The sequence below is a fragment of the Muscardinus avellanarius genome (assembly GCF_963383645.1).
Source record: "Muscardinus avellanarius genome assembly, chromosome: 5".
NCBI classification, from domain to species: domain Eukaryota; kingdom Metazoa; phylum Chordata; class Mammalia; order Rodentia; family Gliridae; genus Muscardinus; species Muscardinus avellanarius.
Genome location: NC_137790.1, coordinates 58,233,913 through 58,250,481, shown reverse-complemented (window position 1 = coordinate 58,250,481; position 16,569 = coordinate 58,233,913). Strand labels below are relative to the sequence as shown.

At 36.4% G+C, this 16,569-nt stretch overlaps 1 protein-coding gene across 1 annotated transcript in view; it reads left to right on the top strand.

The window, feature by feature from the left end:
• Window positions 1–16,569, top strand: part of LOC308263160 (myosin-15-like) — a gene marked incomplete at its 5' end in the record, with an annotated part of 185,662 nt that overhangs the window by 96,380 nt on the left and 72,713 nt on the right. Inside the window, 3 exons of the mRNA XM_080696037.1 lie at window positions 7,136–7,312; window positions 11,136–11,281; window positions 14,648–14,738. Coding sequence (XP_080552163.1) covers window positions 7,136–7,312; window positions 11,136–11,281; window positions 14,648–14,738 — 414 coding nt within the window. The remainder of the gene's footprint in view (window positions 1–7,135; window positions 7,313–11,135; window positions 11,282–14,647; window positions 14,739–16,569) is intronic.

Sequence of the window (16,569 nt, the reverse complement as noted above, 5' to 3'; positions counted from 1 at the left end):
CTTTCTCAAACATTAAGAACAAACATAATCAGTACATGCCCCTTGAATTTTTGAAAGAAAGCTGAATTACTTTGGGTGGCATTATTAACATAAAATAACTTGATGCACTAAAAATTGTTCATTCAATGAACAATGTTGATAATTGATTAGTCAGAATAATACTTTTCTTGATGAGGTCAAATAATAGACAATTTTTGTGTCTGTGGAAAAAAAGTAAATTCAGATTTTTAAATTTATTGGTACATTGTAATCATATATCTTAATGGGATACAAGATGATAGAGGCATACATGCACACATAACTCATTTAACTCTTCTTCACTTCCTGCCCCACTTCCTCAGTTCTTTCTCTTTTTCATCATTGGCTTAGTGATTGACTTTGATATGTTTGTGAATATACAGCATGTGTATTAGGGAATTTCCCTCTTCTCTCCTTCAATAACCCTTAGTTAAGTCACCTTATTTGCTCACCTAAGTTCTCTCTTTTTTCACCTAGAGTTCCTTCTATGACCCATTTCCCTCTAGCCTCCCTATATTAGAGAGAACAGCTTATTTTTTACTCTTTATGACTGACTAATCTCACTTAGCATAGTGTTCTCTAATTCCATCCAATTTCCTGCAAATAACATAATTTTGTTCTTTTTATAGCTGAGTAAATTTTATTGTGTACCTATACAATAGTTTTGTAATCCATCATCTATTGATGGACATCTTGGCTGATTTCATAGTTTTGCAACTGTGAATTGTGAGAGGAGATTTGAAGTCTCCTGATATTGTATTGGGTCTATGTGTGACTTAATGTCACTAAGTTTGCTTTCTGAAAGTGACTGCACCTATGTTTGGGGAATAAATATTGACTATCATTATTTCCTTTTGCTGTATTGTCCTTTTACCAGCAAAAATTACCTGTTTTTGTCTCTTCTGATAAGCTTAGGCTTGAAGTCTAATTTGTCTGATATCATAGTTGCAACTCCTGCTTCTCTTCCAGTTCTGTTGACATGTATTACCTCGCTCCAGCCCTTCACCTTTAGTTTGTGAGTATCTTTCCTTGCAAGATGTGTTTTTTGCAGGCAGCATATAGATGGATTCTGGTTTTTAATTCATTTGCCATCTTAAATATTTTTATTGGGGAGTTGAGGCCAATTTTCAGTGTGATTATTGAGAGATGATTTTTAATTCCTAACATTTTGAGTTTTAACTTTTGTTTGAGGTAGTTCTTTTTTTTTTAATTGGTGCACTGTATTCATACATCATAGTGGGATACATACTTTTGTAGACATACATGCACACATCACCGAGTCAGCCCCCACCCGATCCCCACCCCATTCTCTCCCCATCCCTCCCTCCCATGCTTGGCTTAGTGGTTGACATCTAGTATTATAGCAATTTATCCAAAATTAAAAATGATAATCTCACATAACAGTTTCATTTGTCTGATACCAAGCTTTTGATGACTTAAAGATAACATTTCAATATTTCTTTTTGCTTTCTTTTCTTACCAGAGAATATTTTTTTCTATTTTTTAGGTGAAATTATCATATATTTATATATTTATTTTTCAGAAAAAAATCTATCCTAATATGGAATATGGACTCTAGATACCCAAAATGATCTTGAAAAAGAACAAAGCTAGAAGATATATATTTTCTGATTTCAAACCATATAAAGCTACAATAATTGAAACAGTGTACTACTATTCTAAAGGCAGATATATAAATCATTGGAGTTAAATAAAAGCCTAGAGCTAAATTCTTCCCTATATTGTCAAGTTATTTTTGACAAGGTTTCCACGAACATTTGGTGGTAGAAATAATAATATTTGACTAAATATTGTTGAAACATAATAATTACATGGAAAAGAATAAAGTTGGACCTTTACCTAATCCCATATACAAATATTAACTCAAAATAGATAAAACACCTAAATATAAATCTTAAGACTATAAACTTTTAGAAGAAAATCTGGGTCATAAAACCTCACAACACTGAAATTGGCAGTGATTTCTTAGATATGATTTTAATGGCACAGGCAACAGAAGAGTATACAAACTCCCTAAAAAATAAAAAAAATATTGTATACCCAAAGACAATGTAAACAGAGTTAACAGTTACTAATAGAGTGGGATAAAATATTTCCAAATGCTATATCTGAAGGTATATTAATATTCCAACTAGAAATCCTAATAATTAACAACAATAAAGACAAACAATACCATTTAGAGATAGGTAAAAGACTAACATAAGTAATGAATCTCCACAGATAACCAATCTTAGTTGTCTGTTGGATGGAAATTCTTGTTTCTCTGGTTCTGGTGTGTGTTACCTATTTCTTCTTTGTAGTTAATCTCTTTGAGTATTTTCACTAGTGCTGGTTTTGAAGACAAAAATTCCTTCAGTTTCTGTTTATCATGGAAGCTTCTTATTTCTCCATCTAATTTGATAGAAAGTTTTGCTGGGTAGGAAATTTTTGGCTGGAAGTTGTTTTCTTTCAGAGTTTGGAATATGTTACTCCAAGCCCTTCTGGCTCTCATGACTTGGTTTGGGAAGTCTGGAGTGATTCTAATTGGCTTGCCTCTGAATGTCACTTGGCCCTTTGTTTTTGTTGCCTTTAAGATTCTCTGGTTTCCACATTGGTCATTTTGACAATTATGTGGCGTGGGGATCCTCTTCTCCGATCCTGTCTAAAGGGAGTTCTATAAGTTTCCTGGACCTGTGTATCAACCTCTTGCTCTATGTTTGGAAAAATTTCTGCTATTACTTCCTTGAAGAGATTGTTGATCCCTTTGGTTTCACTTTCTTTTCCCTCCTCTATTCCAATTATTCTTAGGTTAGCTCTCTTAAAATGGGCCCATATTTCTTCAATATCAGATTCCTGCTGTCGGATATTTTTTCCTAGATTAGAAACTATGTGTTCATTTTTGGAATGATCATCTTCTAAGAGCGAGATTCTGTTCTCCATGTGGTCTAATCGGTTGTTCGTGCTTTAAATTGAGGCCTTTACTTCATTAATTGCATCCTTTATCTCTTTTTGGCTCTCTCTGAGTTCTTTTTGAAGCACCTCTATTATTTCTACAGTTATTTTCCTGATTTGATCTTCTAGAAATCTCTGATTTTCTGTTTTATCGGGTTCTGATGTTGTGGGGATGTGGACATTAATTGCTCCAGTATTATTCCTCTTTCCCATGATTTCGGAAGTTTGTGCCTTCTCTGGGTTCTTCCCTTGGGTCACTATGACTTCACTTAAGGTGTTCTGGATCTCGAGTCTGTAGTATCTCAGACCCCACTACTCCTTTACTGGGTTGTATCACAGAGTCTCCGACCCAGAGAGTCGATAGAGGCTGCTTTAGACTGTGGGGGGTGCCAGGTTGCACATTCTCCTATGGTGTGATATCTCTGCCACCACCCCTCCCCCACTGGGTCAAGTCCCAGGGAGTACAGTACTGGGATTTCTCCTCTGTGGCCCGCAAATTGACTCACTGTTCTTGAGTACGCAGATGTAGCTGTACTGGATTCGGTGAATTCTCTGTTGCTGCCACCAGTTGCAATAGGGCGCCGCTGCCACGCCCTCGGCCATGATGCTGGCGTATTTCTTCTTGGTTTTGATTTCCACTCTGAATCCCTGCGGCGTGTGCTGAGCTCAGCCACTGGGAGCTTTAGATTTTACCTGCGGCGAGAAATCCCGCCTGGCTGTTCCGCAGCGGCTCACCTTAGCTTGCTGTAGCCGTCTGGTGAATTTGCTGCTGCTGCCGGCAGTATGGTGCTGCTGCCACATCCTCGGGCGTGAGGCCGGTTATCTCCTCTGTTGCTCTGAGCTCTGTTCTCAGTCCGCTTTCTCTCTGGAGCCTGGTGATTTTTTTGTTTCTCTGGTGATGGTGTTTTCTGGCTATGAAAGGCGCTGATTTTGTGGTAATGGAGATTGGTTGTTAGCGGGGCTCTTAAGTCCCGCTTTTCTCGGTCGCCATCTTCCCGGAAGTCGAGGTAGTTCTTTTTTGCTTAGTTGTTTATTTGATGAAAATTATTGTTTCCTTGTTTATGACTTTTATTACTTATTTCTTCCTTGTAATTAATCTCTTTGAGTATTTTCTCTAGTGCTGGTTTTGAGGTCATAAATTCTTTCAGCTTCTATTTGTTGTGGAAGATTTTTATTTCCCTTCTCAAATTAGAGAAATAGTTTTGCTGGGTAGGAAATTTTTAGCTGCAAGTTGTTTTCTTTCAGAGTTTGGAATATATTGCTCCAGGTCTCCTGGCTTTCGTGACTTGATTTGGAAAGTCTGGAATGGTTATAATTTGTTTGCCTCTGAATATCACTTGGCCTTTTACTTTAATCACTTTTAAGATTCTCTCTTTGGCCTCTACATTAATCAGTTTGGCTCTTATGTGACATGGTGAACATTTTCTCTGATCTTGTCTAAAGGGAGTTCTATAAATTTCCTGTACCTGTGTGTTGACCTCTTTTTATATATTTGGAAAATTTTCTGATATTACTTCTTTAAAAAGATTATTGATTCCTTCAGTTTCAATTATTATTTCCTCTTCTATGCCTAGTATTCTTAGGTTAGCACTTTTAAAATTGGTCCATATCTCTTCAATATCCAATTAATGCTGTCAAATTGTTTTTTCTAAATTATATACTATGCATTCATTTTTGGAGTGGTCATATTCTAAGAGTGAGATTCTATTTTCTTTGTGGTCTAGCCTGCTGTTTATAGTTTGTATTGATGACTTTGGTGATTACTTCCATTAAGCCTGTTGAGGGTGTGATTCTTTGTCTATGTGTTCCTTCATTTTTTTCAGACTTTCTCTGAATTATTTTTGGAAGTCCTGTATCATTTCTACTATTAAAGTTCTGAATTTTTTCTGGCAATTTGTTCAATTTTATGTTGGTGGGTTCTGTTTGTGGGGGTTATAGGAGCTTATTGTTTCCTTGCTATTTTTTTCTTTTCATGATTTCTGGTTTCTTAAGTTTATATCTTTGTTGCTTATGATAGCTTTATTTCAGTCTGTTGGGTTCTTATGTCTGTTTTCTTTTTCATGATAGTATCATATTATGGAGGTAGATGATTATCACCAGGTAGGCTTTACAATTGTAAAGCCTCTACTATATAGTTATTCTCTATTCTCTGTTGTGTATTTACTACCCTTTGATACTAACCTTGAAAACTGTCTACTATCACCCTCCTATTGTTCTACCTGTATATCATCAACACTAGGTTATGGTTACTCTGGGGTTCCTTCTGCCTGCTGCAATGGTGCAATTGATGGGTTTCAGGTGTTAAAGTCAGGTGTTCTGTCTGTTACCTTTTTTATAGGGAGTTGGTTAAGAGGTGAGAGCAGAACAGTTTGTGATTTATGCATTTTTAAACCTCAGTATGAGGGTTCTTGAGTGTTTCCTTCTGTTAACTGTGGCTAATTTATCTTTAGTGATTGGCAGTCATTTCTGGCAGTTTACCTCTCTGGTCCAATCTCAGCATTTGGGATTTAGAGGTGTCAGCTGGTCTATACAAGGGGATTTTGTGTTGTATTCAATGATGAAGGTTGGGTAGATGAAGGAGCTGGAGTTATGGGTACAGAAATAAAGTAAAGTAGAGGATATGATAGAGTTGAATGAGATTTAAGTGTAGTACAGTAAGATATGGTAGAGATGAGAGATATTGCATATACAGGAGGATTCTAATAGTCACTGTAGAGTATTTAGGTATAGCAATATTAAGTGAGTTTAATTTAAGACAAAAAAAGAAAAGAAAATGTTTGGAAGGAAGAGAGTAGATAGAAAAGAGTGAGGAAGCTTATAAAAGAAACGGAAGAGAGAGAAAACAAACAAAGAAAATAACAAAACAACCAACCAACTAAATGACAACAACAGCAATAAAACAACCCTGCGAATATACAAGTGCAAAGCAGACTTGGCCTCTACAGTCCACCTGGGTGTGTGTGTTTGTAGATACTCTCAGCTATTTAATGTCTACTCACTGTGGTAGGTTTTCGAGCATATTCCAAGTATTCTCCTTTGCTCAGTAACCTATAGTACTGGTGTCAGTTTGCAGCCCTACTTTTGTGTCTCCTGAAATGATTAGTACCCTGAGTTGGTGTCTTTCCCTGTTAGTGCAAATGCTGAGCACACTTGGTGCCTGTCCCTTTGCACACTTGGGTCTCTGAGCTCTCCGCAGAGCCGGTTTCTATTCCTCTGTCTATTCAGGGAATGGGTGTCACTGAGAATGGACCCATGTAAGCATGGGGCTTTGTACTTTTTGAAGGCCCTGTGCCTGTGACTCTCTCTGTGACTACACTGGTGGCAGGTGCCCAGTGTAATCTCTGGGCGATCTCTGGAGATCCTGTGTGGGTGCTGTGCTCTGGGCACTATGGGCCTCTCTCCTATCTCTGCTGCATTCAGGAGCAACCTCCAACTCGACCTCCTCAGGGGTGGACTGCAAAGTTTCAGACTCCACGAGTCTATCACTTGCTGTAGGCCTGAGCTGGATAGTCTCCCACTGAGAAGTGCAGTTAACTTACCGTCAAGTGGTGCTCTGGGTCTCTGGAGGGTGAGATAGGCTGTGTGCCCTGACTCCATAGGTTCTGCCTGGGTGTCCGGGCTATTGGATCTCTGCCAAACCTGAAGCAAGGACTGACTGCTTAAGGTGCTGAAGATCTGCAGCCACTTACTTCACATCAAGTTGTTGGCTTCTTTGCCAGGGATTTCTAGGGGCCACAGTGATTAGCAGTCTCAGTTTAGGCAGATGGGCCAAGATGGTGCAGACCTCTAGGTATTCCCCAGCTGATGTGCTCGAGGGTGCTTTGTTCTTCCCTCTTCTTTCTTCTGGAATTTGTTTTGCTGAGGTGCAATTTTTCGGCTTAGTTCATATATTTGCTGCTTTTTTTCTCTAGTCAAGGAGCTGCCTTCATGGTAGTTGAATTTCAATTCCTACAGTGAATGAGATATGCTGTGTCCCACAGTCACCATCTTGCCAAGCCTCATAAATTCACAATTTTTAAAAGTATGTCAGGAATTTGGCTAAATGTAGTGATATTGGATACCTCATGAGCTTTTGGATTACAAAACAATAAAAGATGACCTTTTGTGTCAAGTCCACCCTTCCAGTCTTGGCTCTCATAAAGCCATCTTTGTCTTCTTTCCATAGGTCAAGAACCTGAATGAGGAGGTTGAATTTCTAAACGGGGAAATCAGCAAACTTAACAAAGCAACCAAGGCTGTGCAGGAAGCACATCAGCAGACCCAGGACTACCTGCATATAGAGGAGGAGAAACTCAGCAGCTTGAGCAAAGCAAATATGAAACTGGGTCAACAAGCTGTTGAGGTAAGCAGAAATAGATGGAGCCAGTTAGGCGTTGAGTCTGCCTACATACATACCCCCCTCCAAGTTTTACTTAGTTAATTTATCCTGACAGTTTTAAGAAAACTTACTAGCATAGTATATTTCTCTCATGTAGAAATAGAGGGGCTTTTTGCTTCTTCACATACACTGAACCACTACAGTATTAGTGATGCTCAGTACATAATCTGTCAGCTTTTAAGTACTTTCAGACAACCATGGGCAGTGTGAGGAGAACACGGAGATGAGTAGTGGAGGGTTATGACTCTGAGTGCCAGGCTTTTTTATTCATAGCTCCCACAGATCCAGGTGTTTGGTATTCCACATACATGTTGGTACTCTGACACTGGCATTGAGAAATTGGTTTTAAAGACTCTATTGAGTCTCCAGGGGTGTGCCGAGGCTTATTTATCACGGAAAGATATGTAAGTCACAAGCTGTGTTCTACCTACAATATTAAAATATACTTACAAGATTCTAAAGATGATGCCCTGTTCTGCCTCTAAACACACAGTGAAATAAAAATGTTTCAGATTATTATCGACATATAGGCTTATATTTTTTTCCTTTTCCCCATCCTGCTGACAGAGTGTATGTATTTGTTGTCTTATTAGCTCCAAAGCTTAGTCCTTATAAAATTGCTGACAACAGTGGTTAGGGTTTTTGGTTATCTGTTTTTTCTATTCTCTTTTTATTTGTTGCTTCTGTTCTGTTACTTGTCTTAACTTTTCTATTTCCACTAATTGCCTATCTTATAAAGCCTCAATATAAGAAACTATGGGTGTTTGTGTATCTTTCTCTCTGTGTGTACATGTGTGAATATATGCATGCATTTTTTTTTTGTGGTACTGGGGTTCCTGGAAGCCCTTCTACCTTGGGCTACACTCCCAGACCTATTTTTTATTTTATTTTTGGAAAGAGGGTCTCTTAAGCCAGAGCGGCTGGCTTCAAACCTGTGCGATCCTCCTGTCTCCACCTCCCAAGCACGGGGATTACAAGCGTGCGCCACCATGCCCGGCATGCACACATTTTTTTACTATTACTTTTTTGATGTTCTAGTCAATTTGGGTTGATATAATAAATTGTTTTAGATTTGGTGGTGCATTAACAATAAACATTTATTTCTTATAGTTCTGGAGACTGGGAACTCTAAGAGGAATTCTTTGGTAGACTTGATTTTTGGTAAAGAACCACCTCATTATTCATACACAACCGTATTCTTTCTGTGTTCTTGTATGGATGGGGTGAGGTACCTTTCTGGAGTCTCTCATAATAACACTAATCCTATTCAGGAGGCCTCTGCCTTCATGGCCTTTTTACCCCAAAGGGCTTTCCTGCTTCCTAATACAATTATTTTGAGAGAATTTCAACATACAAAATTTTTGGGGACACATGCATTTAGTCTGTAGCACCTATAGTTTATTTGGTGTAAGGCTTTTGCATATGCCTTCCAGAAAGATCTCCCCAAACAATTGGAATACTTTTGCTAGTTACAAGAAGTATCTTCTATTTCTAAAAAGAAATCATATCAATAAAAAGCCATATTGTAATATATATCCAGCTTCCTGATAAACTAATCTCTGTATCACTGCTGACAACATTAATCCAGATAAAACTAGAATGTTCTGACTAGCTTGCTAGAGTATCAGAATATGAAATAATGTTATGAATATATCAATACTTTGGTGTAGGCAATGATTCTTTAGGTAGGACCCCAAAGGCACAAGGACAAAAGTAAAAATAGACAAGTGGGATTATATCAAGTTAAGATGGTTCTTCTGCGTAGTACAAAAATAATCAGCGGAACTAAAAGATATTCTAAAGAATAAGAGAATATATTTGCAAACTTTTCATCCAACAAGGGATTGATAACCAAAATATATAAGGAACTAAAAAACTAAATACCTAAAACCCAAATAATCCAATTTAGAAAACTAATGAATTAAATAGACTTTTCAAAAGAAGATATCCAGAAGGACATTAAGTAAATGAAAAAAAGGCTCAGTTTCACTAATAATTAGAGTCATGCAAATAAAAACCACAATGAGATATTATTTCACCCCAGTTAGAGTGGATATCATCCAAAAGACAAAAAAATTAATGTAAATTAAAAAGTACTGGCAAGGATGTGGAAAAAGAGAAGTTTTATATACTGTTAGAGAGAATATAAATTAGATTCCTAAAAACATTAAAAATAGAACTACCGCCGGGCGTGGTGGCGCACACTTGTAATCCCCGCGCTTGGGAGGCAGAGACTGGAGGATCGCGCAGGTTCGAAGCCAGCCGCGCGCGCTGGTTTAGGAGACCCTGTTTCCAAATAAAAATGTAAAAATAGGTCTGGGAGTGTAGCCCGGAGGTAGAAGGGCTTCCAGGAACCCCAGTACCACCAAGAAAGAAAAAAAATAGAACTACCTTGTGATCCAGCAACTCTACTTCTGGATATACATTCAAAGAAAATGAAATCATTCTACCAAAAAGATACTTGTGCCCCCATGTTTATGATAGCACTATTCACAATAGCCAAAATATGGAATCACCTGGATGCCCTTCAGTGGATGAATTAATAAAGAAAATGTGGTGTATTTACACAATGGAATACTATTCAGCTATAGAAACAATGAAATTCTGCCAGGTGTGGTGGCGCACGCTTGTAATCCCCATGCTTGGGAAGTGGAGACAGGAGGATCAGGGAGGTTTGAAGCCAGGCTGGCTGGCTTAAGACACCTGTTTCCAAATAAAAATATAAAATAGGTTTGGGAGTGTAGCCCGGAGGTAGAAGCGTTCCATTCCCAGTACCAAAACAGAGATAAAAAAAGAATGAATGAAATTCTGTCATTTGCAGAAACATATATGGAGCTGTTAAGTAAGCCAGACATAGAAAGGCAAATGTAATATTTTCCTTATCATGTAGAAACAAATAAATTATTCCTGTAAAAGAATAAAATGGAATAGTGGTCACTAGAGAGGGTAATAGGAAGAAATTCAATAAGGAAAATCAAAACAGGTGGAGAAATTACTGCTGGTTCTTGCTTAGCATAACAGAACAATAATTGACTAAAATAATTTGTTATCTATTTGTTTTTTCGTGTGTGTGGTACTGAGGGTGGAACCCAGGGGCCTTCTACCTCTGGACTACACTCCCAGACATATTTTATACATTATTTGGAAACAGCATCTCACTACATTGCTGAGAGCCTCACTAAGTAGCTGAGGCTGGCTTCAAATCTGTACGATCCTCCTGTCACAGCCTCCCAAGTGCTGGGATTACAAGTGTGCACCACCACGACCGGCTAATCTCAAAATGACTAGAAAAAAATGTATATGAAATTTGCAACATAAAATGATTAATGTTTGAAGAGATTTAAGTACCTGCTAACTTGATTATTATACATTTTACACATGTATTAGGCTACTAGAGAATTATTTTTTGTTTCTTATGAAAAATGCACTTGAGTAAATGGTCTTAATCCACTTGTGAAATGAGCTGCCATGGGAAAAAAGTGTTTTCCATAACTGGAAAGTGATTGAACAAGGTCCCACTGGACACTGTACATTGCTTCCTTCCTGAGGACAAAACTCATAGTGTATAATCTCTAGGTTTTTCCACAGTCACTGTGATTGCTAGAATCTTTTGTTAATCTTTTCACAAATACCTTATTTATTTAAAACACCTATATAACTGGGCATCATTTGCAGAGCCTGTGATTGTTTTTCTTTCTCTTTCTTGAAGGTAAGTGGTTAATGAACAAATTTACCAAAGTACAAACTCCACCTATTTATTTGGCTAAATAACATCTTCTTTTTTCAGCTGGAAGGTGCCCTTGAGCGGGAGAGGAAAGCAAGAATGAACTGTGAAAGGGAAAAGCGCAAACTGGAAGGTGATTTAAAGGTGAACCAGGAGAGTGTGGAGAGCCTGGAGCGCAGCCAGCTGCAGCTATCAAAACAGCTGAGGAAGTGAGCGCCTTCTGTTGACACAAGGACCTGGAAGGAGAGCTTGCGTGAAAGGAAGGGCTCCCTCATGCCCCTTATCCTTAGGATTCCAGGCCAGATATTTTAAGACTCAAGGCAATGTCAATGGGCTTAGGAAATGGATCTTTTCCTTTGCTGGACTTTATTATGTAGTTGCAGAAAAATAACCAATGCATAATCTAAAAGATAGGACTTGGAATGTATGTGACTAGCGGATGAGAATGAAAGGGGTCAGGCATATGAGATGGGAATTATTGGGTCTTTTCAACTACAAGTTGAAGAGAAAAGAGATTTTAACTTTTTACTTATGATGAGACCAAAGACAATGTAAAAAAAAAAAAGCAAAATTGACCTTGATCTGAAGTCTGAAGTATCATCTAATCATCAATAATATTTGTATACTAGTATACATATATGTGTGTTTTTTGATATACATTTATAAATGCATATATGTATATATACACATATACTCACATACATATAAATAGTACATCTTAGAATCTAAAGCAAAATTTTAAAATGATAAAAATTAGGGAAATCTCATTCACATGCATTCTTACATTAGATAAGAAGGACATATTAAAGTTGGGAGCATATTGATATTGGGGTCCACAGTAAAAAAGAGAAGAATATCAAGTAAGAAGCTTTGAATTTCTGGCTTTCCTTGGTGTGCCTGTGTTTCTATTACCCATGCTCTTGGTGAGTCTTGACTAATATTTTACTGGTGAGTTCCTGAACCTGATAGGTATTTGGAAGATGAAATAGGCAACTTAATGAATGGAATGAAGCAATGTAGGGCAAGATAAGGATAGAGTTTCCTGAGCACTCAATTTTGAAGAGTATGTTTCAGCTCAGCAAAGTGAAAGTAATACTCTATGTCTTTGTATATCACAGGTCAAAGAGTTTCAGCATTTCAGAAATCTGTATTTTTAAGGTGGTAACTTTATTGAAAAATTTCTCTAACAATGTATATCTGGAAATAAACATATGATAAAGCTGGTATTTTAGGTTAGTGATGACAGAATAGAATAGTGTTTGGACTATTAGCTATTCATTTTCTAAGGTAAAGTTAAGTTGCTACTATTCATATACCCCAAATCCAGTTGCATTAAAGAATTCAATGTCAAAGCAAAGACATACCATCAATAGAATAATGATTTAGCATTATTCATAGTAGCTAAAATATGAAAACCTAAATAAATATTCATTGGTATATGAAAGTACAAAAAAGTTGGTATATACATATAATGAGACGTTCATCTTTAAGGAAGAAAGAAATACTGCCATATTCCACAACATATATGAACCTAAAGGACATTATGCTAAGTAAAATAAGCCAGTCAAAAAAGGATATATACTACATAATTCTATTGATATGAGATATTTAAAGTGATTAAACTCATAGAATTGTTCATGCTAGATGGTGGGAGGAAGGGAAAATGAGAATTGCCTATTTAATAGTTATAAAGTTTTAGTTATTCATGATGATTAAATTATAGAGACCTGCTACACAACATTGTTCCTATAGATAACAATGCTGGCCAAGCATTGTGGCTTATGCTTGTAATCTCAGCATTTGGGAGGCTGAGACAGGACGATAGCGGTTCGCGGACAGCCTCAGCTACTTAGTGAGGCCCTCCACAACTCAGTGAGACCCTGTTTCAAAAAAAAAATTGGGCAGGGGGTGTAGCTTGGAGGTCAAATGCCTCTGGGTTCCATCCCCAGACCCGCAAAAAAAAAAAAAAAAAAAAAGATAATAGTGCTGTATCTTGGACTTAAGATTTTGTTGAAGGTAGATCTCATTTTAATCATCTTTACTGCAACAAAATATTAGAAGAAAATATAAACACAAGTCTCAGGAAATTAGAAGTTTAAGTCATGTTAAACAAGTCATAAAAACTCAAAGATATAAAAGAAATTTATTGGTAAATTTGACTATATTAAATTTTAAATACATCTGTGGAAAAGACCAATATGGAGTAGAGACAAGTTATAAAATGAGATATGAATTAGCAGTAAATTATAAAAACAAATATTAGGAATATTAAAAATATAATTTCATAAATAGCTGAACAACTTGTAGAATAAATAGGTAAAGGACAAATAAGCAGTTTACTTGTTTTTTGGTCATTTTTAAACATAATAATTGAAAGGGTGCTATCATAAGTAGTTAATGAGGACATTCATAAGAAAGCTCTAAACAATTTATTTTTTATCTTTTGAGACTGGGGATCTAACCCCGGGTGGTGCACTTGCCAGGCAAGCACTTTGCCACTGAGCTACATCCCAGCCCTAAAAAAAACCTGTTTTTTAGAAAAATATTTAGAAATATGGTAATATTAAGGATAAATTTAGAGAAGTAATGAGCTCAGTCTGCTACTAGGATAGCAAAAGTCAGGGTAATTACATGTTTTTTAAGCAGGTTTATGTAACTAACCCAGTAATTCACTGCCTATTATCTACTGAGAGAAACATTCTCAAGAACATATGTATGTGAACAGTTTGTCAAAGAAAAGTGTTAAGGGAAACCTAAGTGCTTCTTAATATGGAAATTCACGTGGATAGGCCTGCATTGAAACATCTCTAATATATTATTGGGTTAAGAATAAGTTATAGCTGGGAATGGTGGCACATGCCTGTAATCCCAGAATTTGGGAAGACAAGAGGATCACAGGTTCAAGACAGCCTCAACAATGTAGCAAGACCCTCAGCAACCTAGCAAGACCCTGTTTTAAAAACAAAAATAAAATAGGACTAGGGGTGTAGGTTGGGGGTAGAACACCCCTAATTTAATCCCTAGTACCAAAAAGAAGAATAAAAGAATAAATTATAGGCCTATATGTACAAATGTATATAACTTTCACAATAAAGAAAAGAAACATAACTACATATGCACGTATAAACACATATGACATTACTGTAAAGATTCACACTAAACATATAATAGTGGTTCCTTCTAGGAAGAAAACAAATTGGGCAGAATATCTAAGACTTCAGATGTAGATGTAATGGTTGAATTTCTACAATAAAAAGAAATTCAGTGTTTTTTTTCTGTAATTTAAAACTTATTTAACACTCATTGTTAGGAGGGGAGAAAAGGGGAAGCGAGGAGTGGAAGACCCTAAGCACTGTCTGAATAGATGCCATTTTCAATATGATCCACATAAAAATAAAAATATAAAAGAAATAAAAAAGTAAAAATGATTGGGGATGTAGCTCAGAGGTAGAATGCCCCTGGGTTAAGTCCCCAGTGCCAAAAAAGAATAAAATAATAAAATAATTTTAAAAACCTTATTTAAACAAAATGCTGTTCCTCTGAAAATTTTGTTTTGTACCTTTTTTAAAAAATAGAAAGGAATTAGAAATGATCCAGATGAACTCAAAAGTGGAGAATGAGAAAGGTCTGGTGGCTCAGCTTCAGAAGACAGTGAAAGAGCTTCAGGTAATTGTCAAAAATCTATGTTTATATCCATGGGTGATGATTTGTGCTTTAGTGACAAATTATTCGTCAAGGTATCCATACCCCAGACCAAATGCAGACAGAGAGAAAAAAGAACAGTGGTCAAGAAGGTGAACTGGATTCCACAGATGTGTGACCCTAGGGAAAATTACTTTTTAGGCTTAAATTTTCTTATCAAGAGGATAATAATAATAAGTAGCTTATGTGCTGAATGTTTTCTGTGAGCCAGGCATTATGTTAAAATCTTCATTTTACTCATTAATCCTGACAGTCTTCAAGCTAATATCACTTAGTACAACAGTACATTTAAATGGTAACCAGTGCATGACCCAGGGTATGCATTCATTATTAGCGATTTAATTTTGATTATTCTTTCTTATTTGAAAGCAGTTCTGATGGAAATTGTTAGGTTTCATGGCTATTTATAAAATCAAAACAATACTAATCAGCAAATTACTTACCTCTCAGATTTACCATGCTTGTATTTAAATGACTTATCCAAAATAAGACACAACAAAATTTTCAACTTATCCAAATGATAAATTTTCTTAATGACTTTAATAATTTCTTCACATATTATTTCTGAAAAAATGCAAAAACATTTGGTTCAGTAGCAGTATTGTTTGGGAAGAATACTAGCTTTTATAACTAGTCAGAGGACCCCTTTATTTGTAGATAAGAATTAGACTTTTTTATTTATTTATTTAATTTTTTTACTTTTTTATTTTTTGTGGGTCTGGGGATGGAACCCAGAGGTGTTTGACCTCTGAGCTACACCCCCTGCCCTATTTTTTATTCTTTATTTTGAAACTGGGTCTCACTGAGTTGCAGAGGGCCTCACTAAGTAGCTGAGGTTGTCCGTGAACTGCGATCCTCCAGGTCTCAGCCTCCCGAATGGGGTTACAAGCATGCACCACCACGCCTGGCTAGACTTTTTTTTTTTTAAATAAAATAATTTATTTGTCACACCTCATATATAGAACTGATAGACTACTTACTTGGTATGATCTAGAAACTAACTTTCTTTAAGCAATGGTATTCTTACTCAATGTAAAGCAAAACCTGCTATTTAGATTCTCTCATTTTTCATCCCATATTCTAACCTATGCCTAGTTTCTTGTGATGTTAATGAACATTAATGGTTTCACCATACTCTAATACAATGATGCTATCAAGATTTATGGAGCTATTGGCCCCTACACTAAAAGGGTTTTAGATTCTGAGAGTTCTTATCACTACTTTCTTTTTTCTAACCATCCTACCTCTAATGATATCAGATATCTATTTGCTTTAATAGTCCCTATTCCTTCACCAATTTTAATTTGCTGTGGTAAATCTCCTACTACTTGAATTATCTTGAAAAATAGGAAACCAGTTAACCACATTTGTTAGAATTTAGTGTAGAATTAAATTGATGCTGTCCCTTAGAGTAAGTTGCTTAAACCTGATATTAATTCTATCAATCATTCCTGATCACTGAGGCTGTCAGGTGAATGAATTCCAGATGAGTAAGATTTTTTACATAAAAAACACCATGTATCTTCTATAAGACAGCTTATTGTTCCTTTTGGAAATGCTTTTTGCTAAGTTTTCCCCTTCATGTATATAATTGAATGACATTGCTCACCATTAAGGGCTGGGAGATCTGGAAAACTACACGTTCTTATTCTGGTCTTGGTATTGATTTGGGGAAAATCACTCAACTTTTGTGTATTTTATTTTCTTTACTTAAATGTAGCTTTCTTAGTTGTGAGAAAGATGAGAAATGAATATAATAGTTCTTGAATATAGAGTATGGTACAAGTCTTATTAC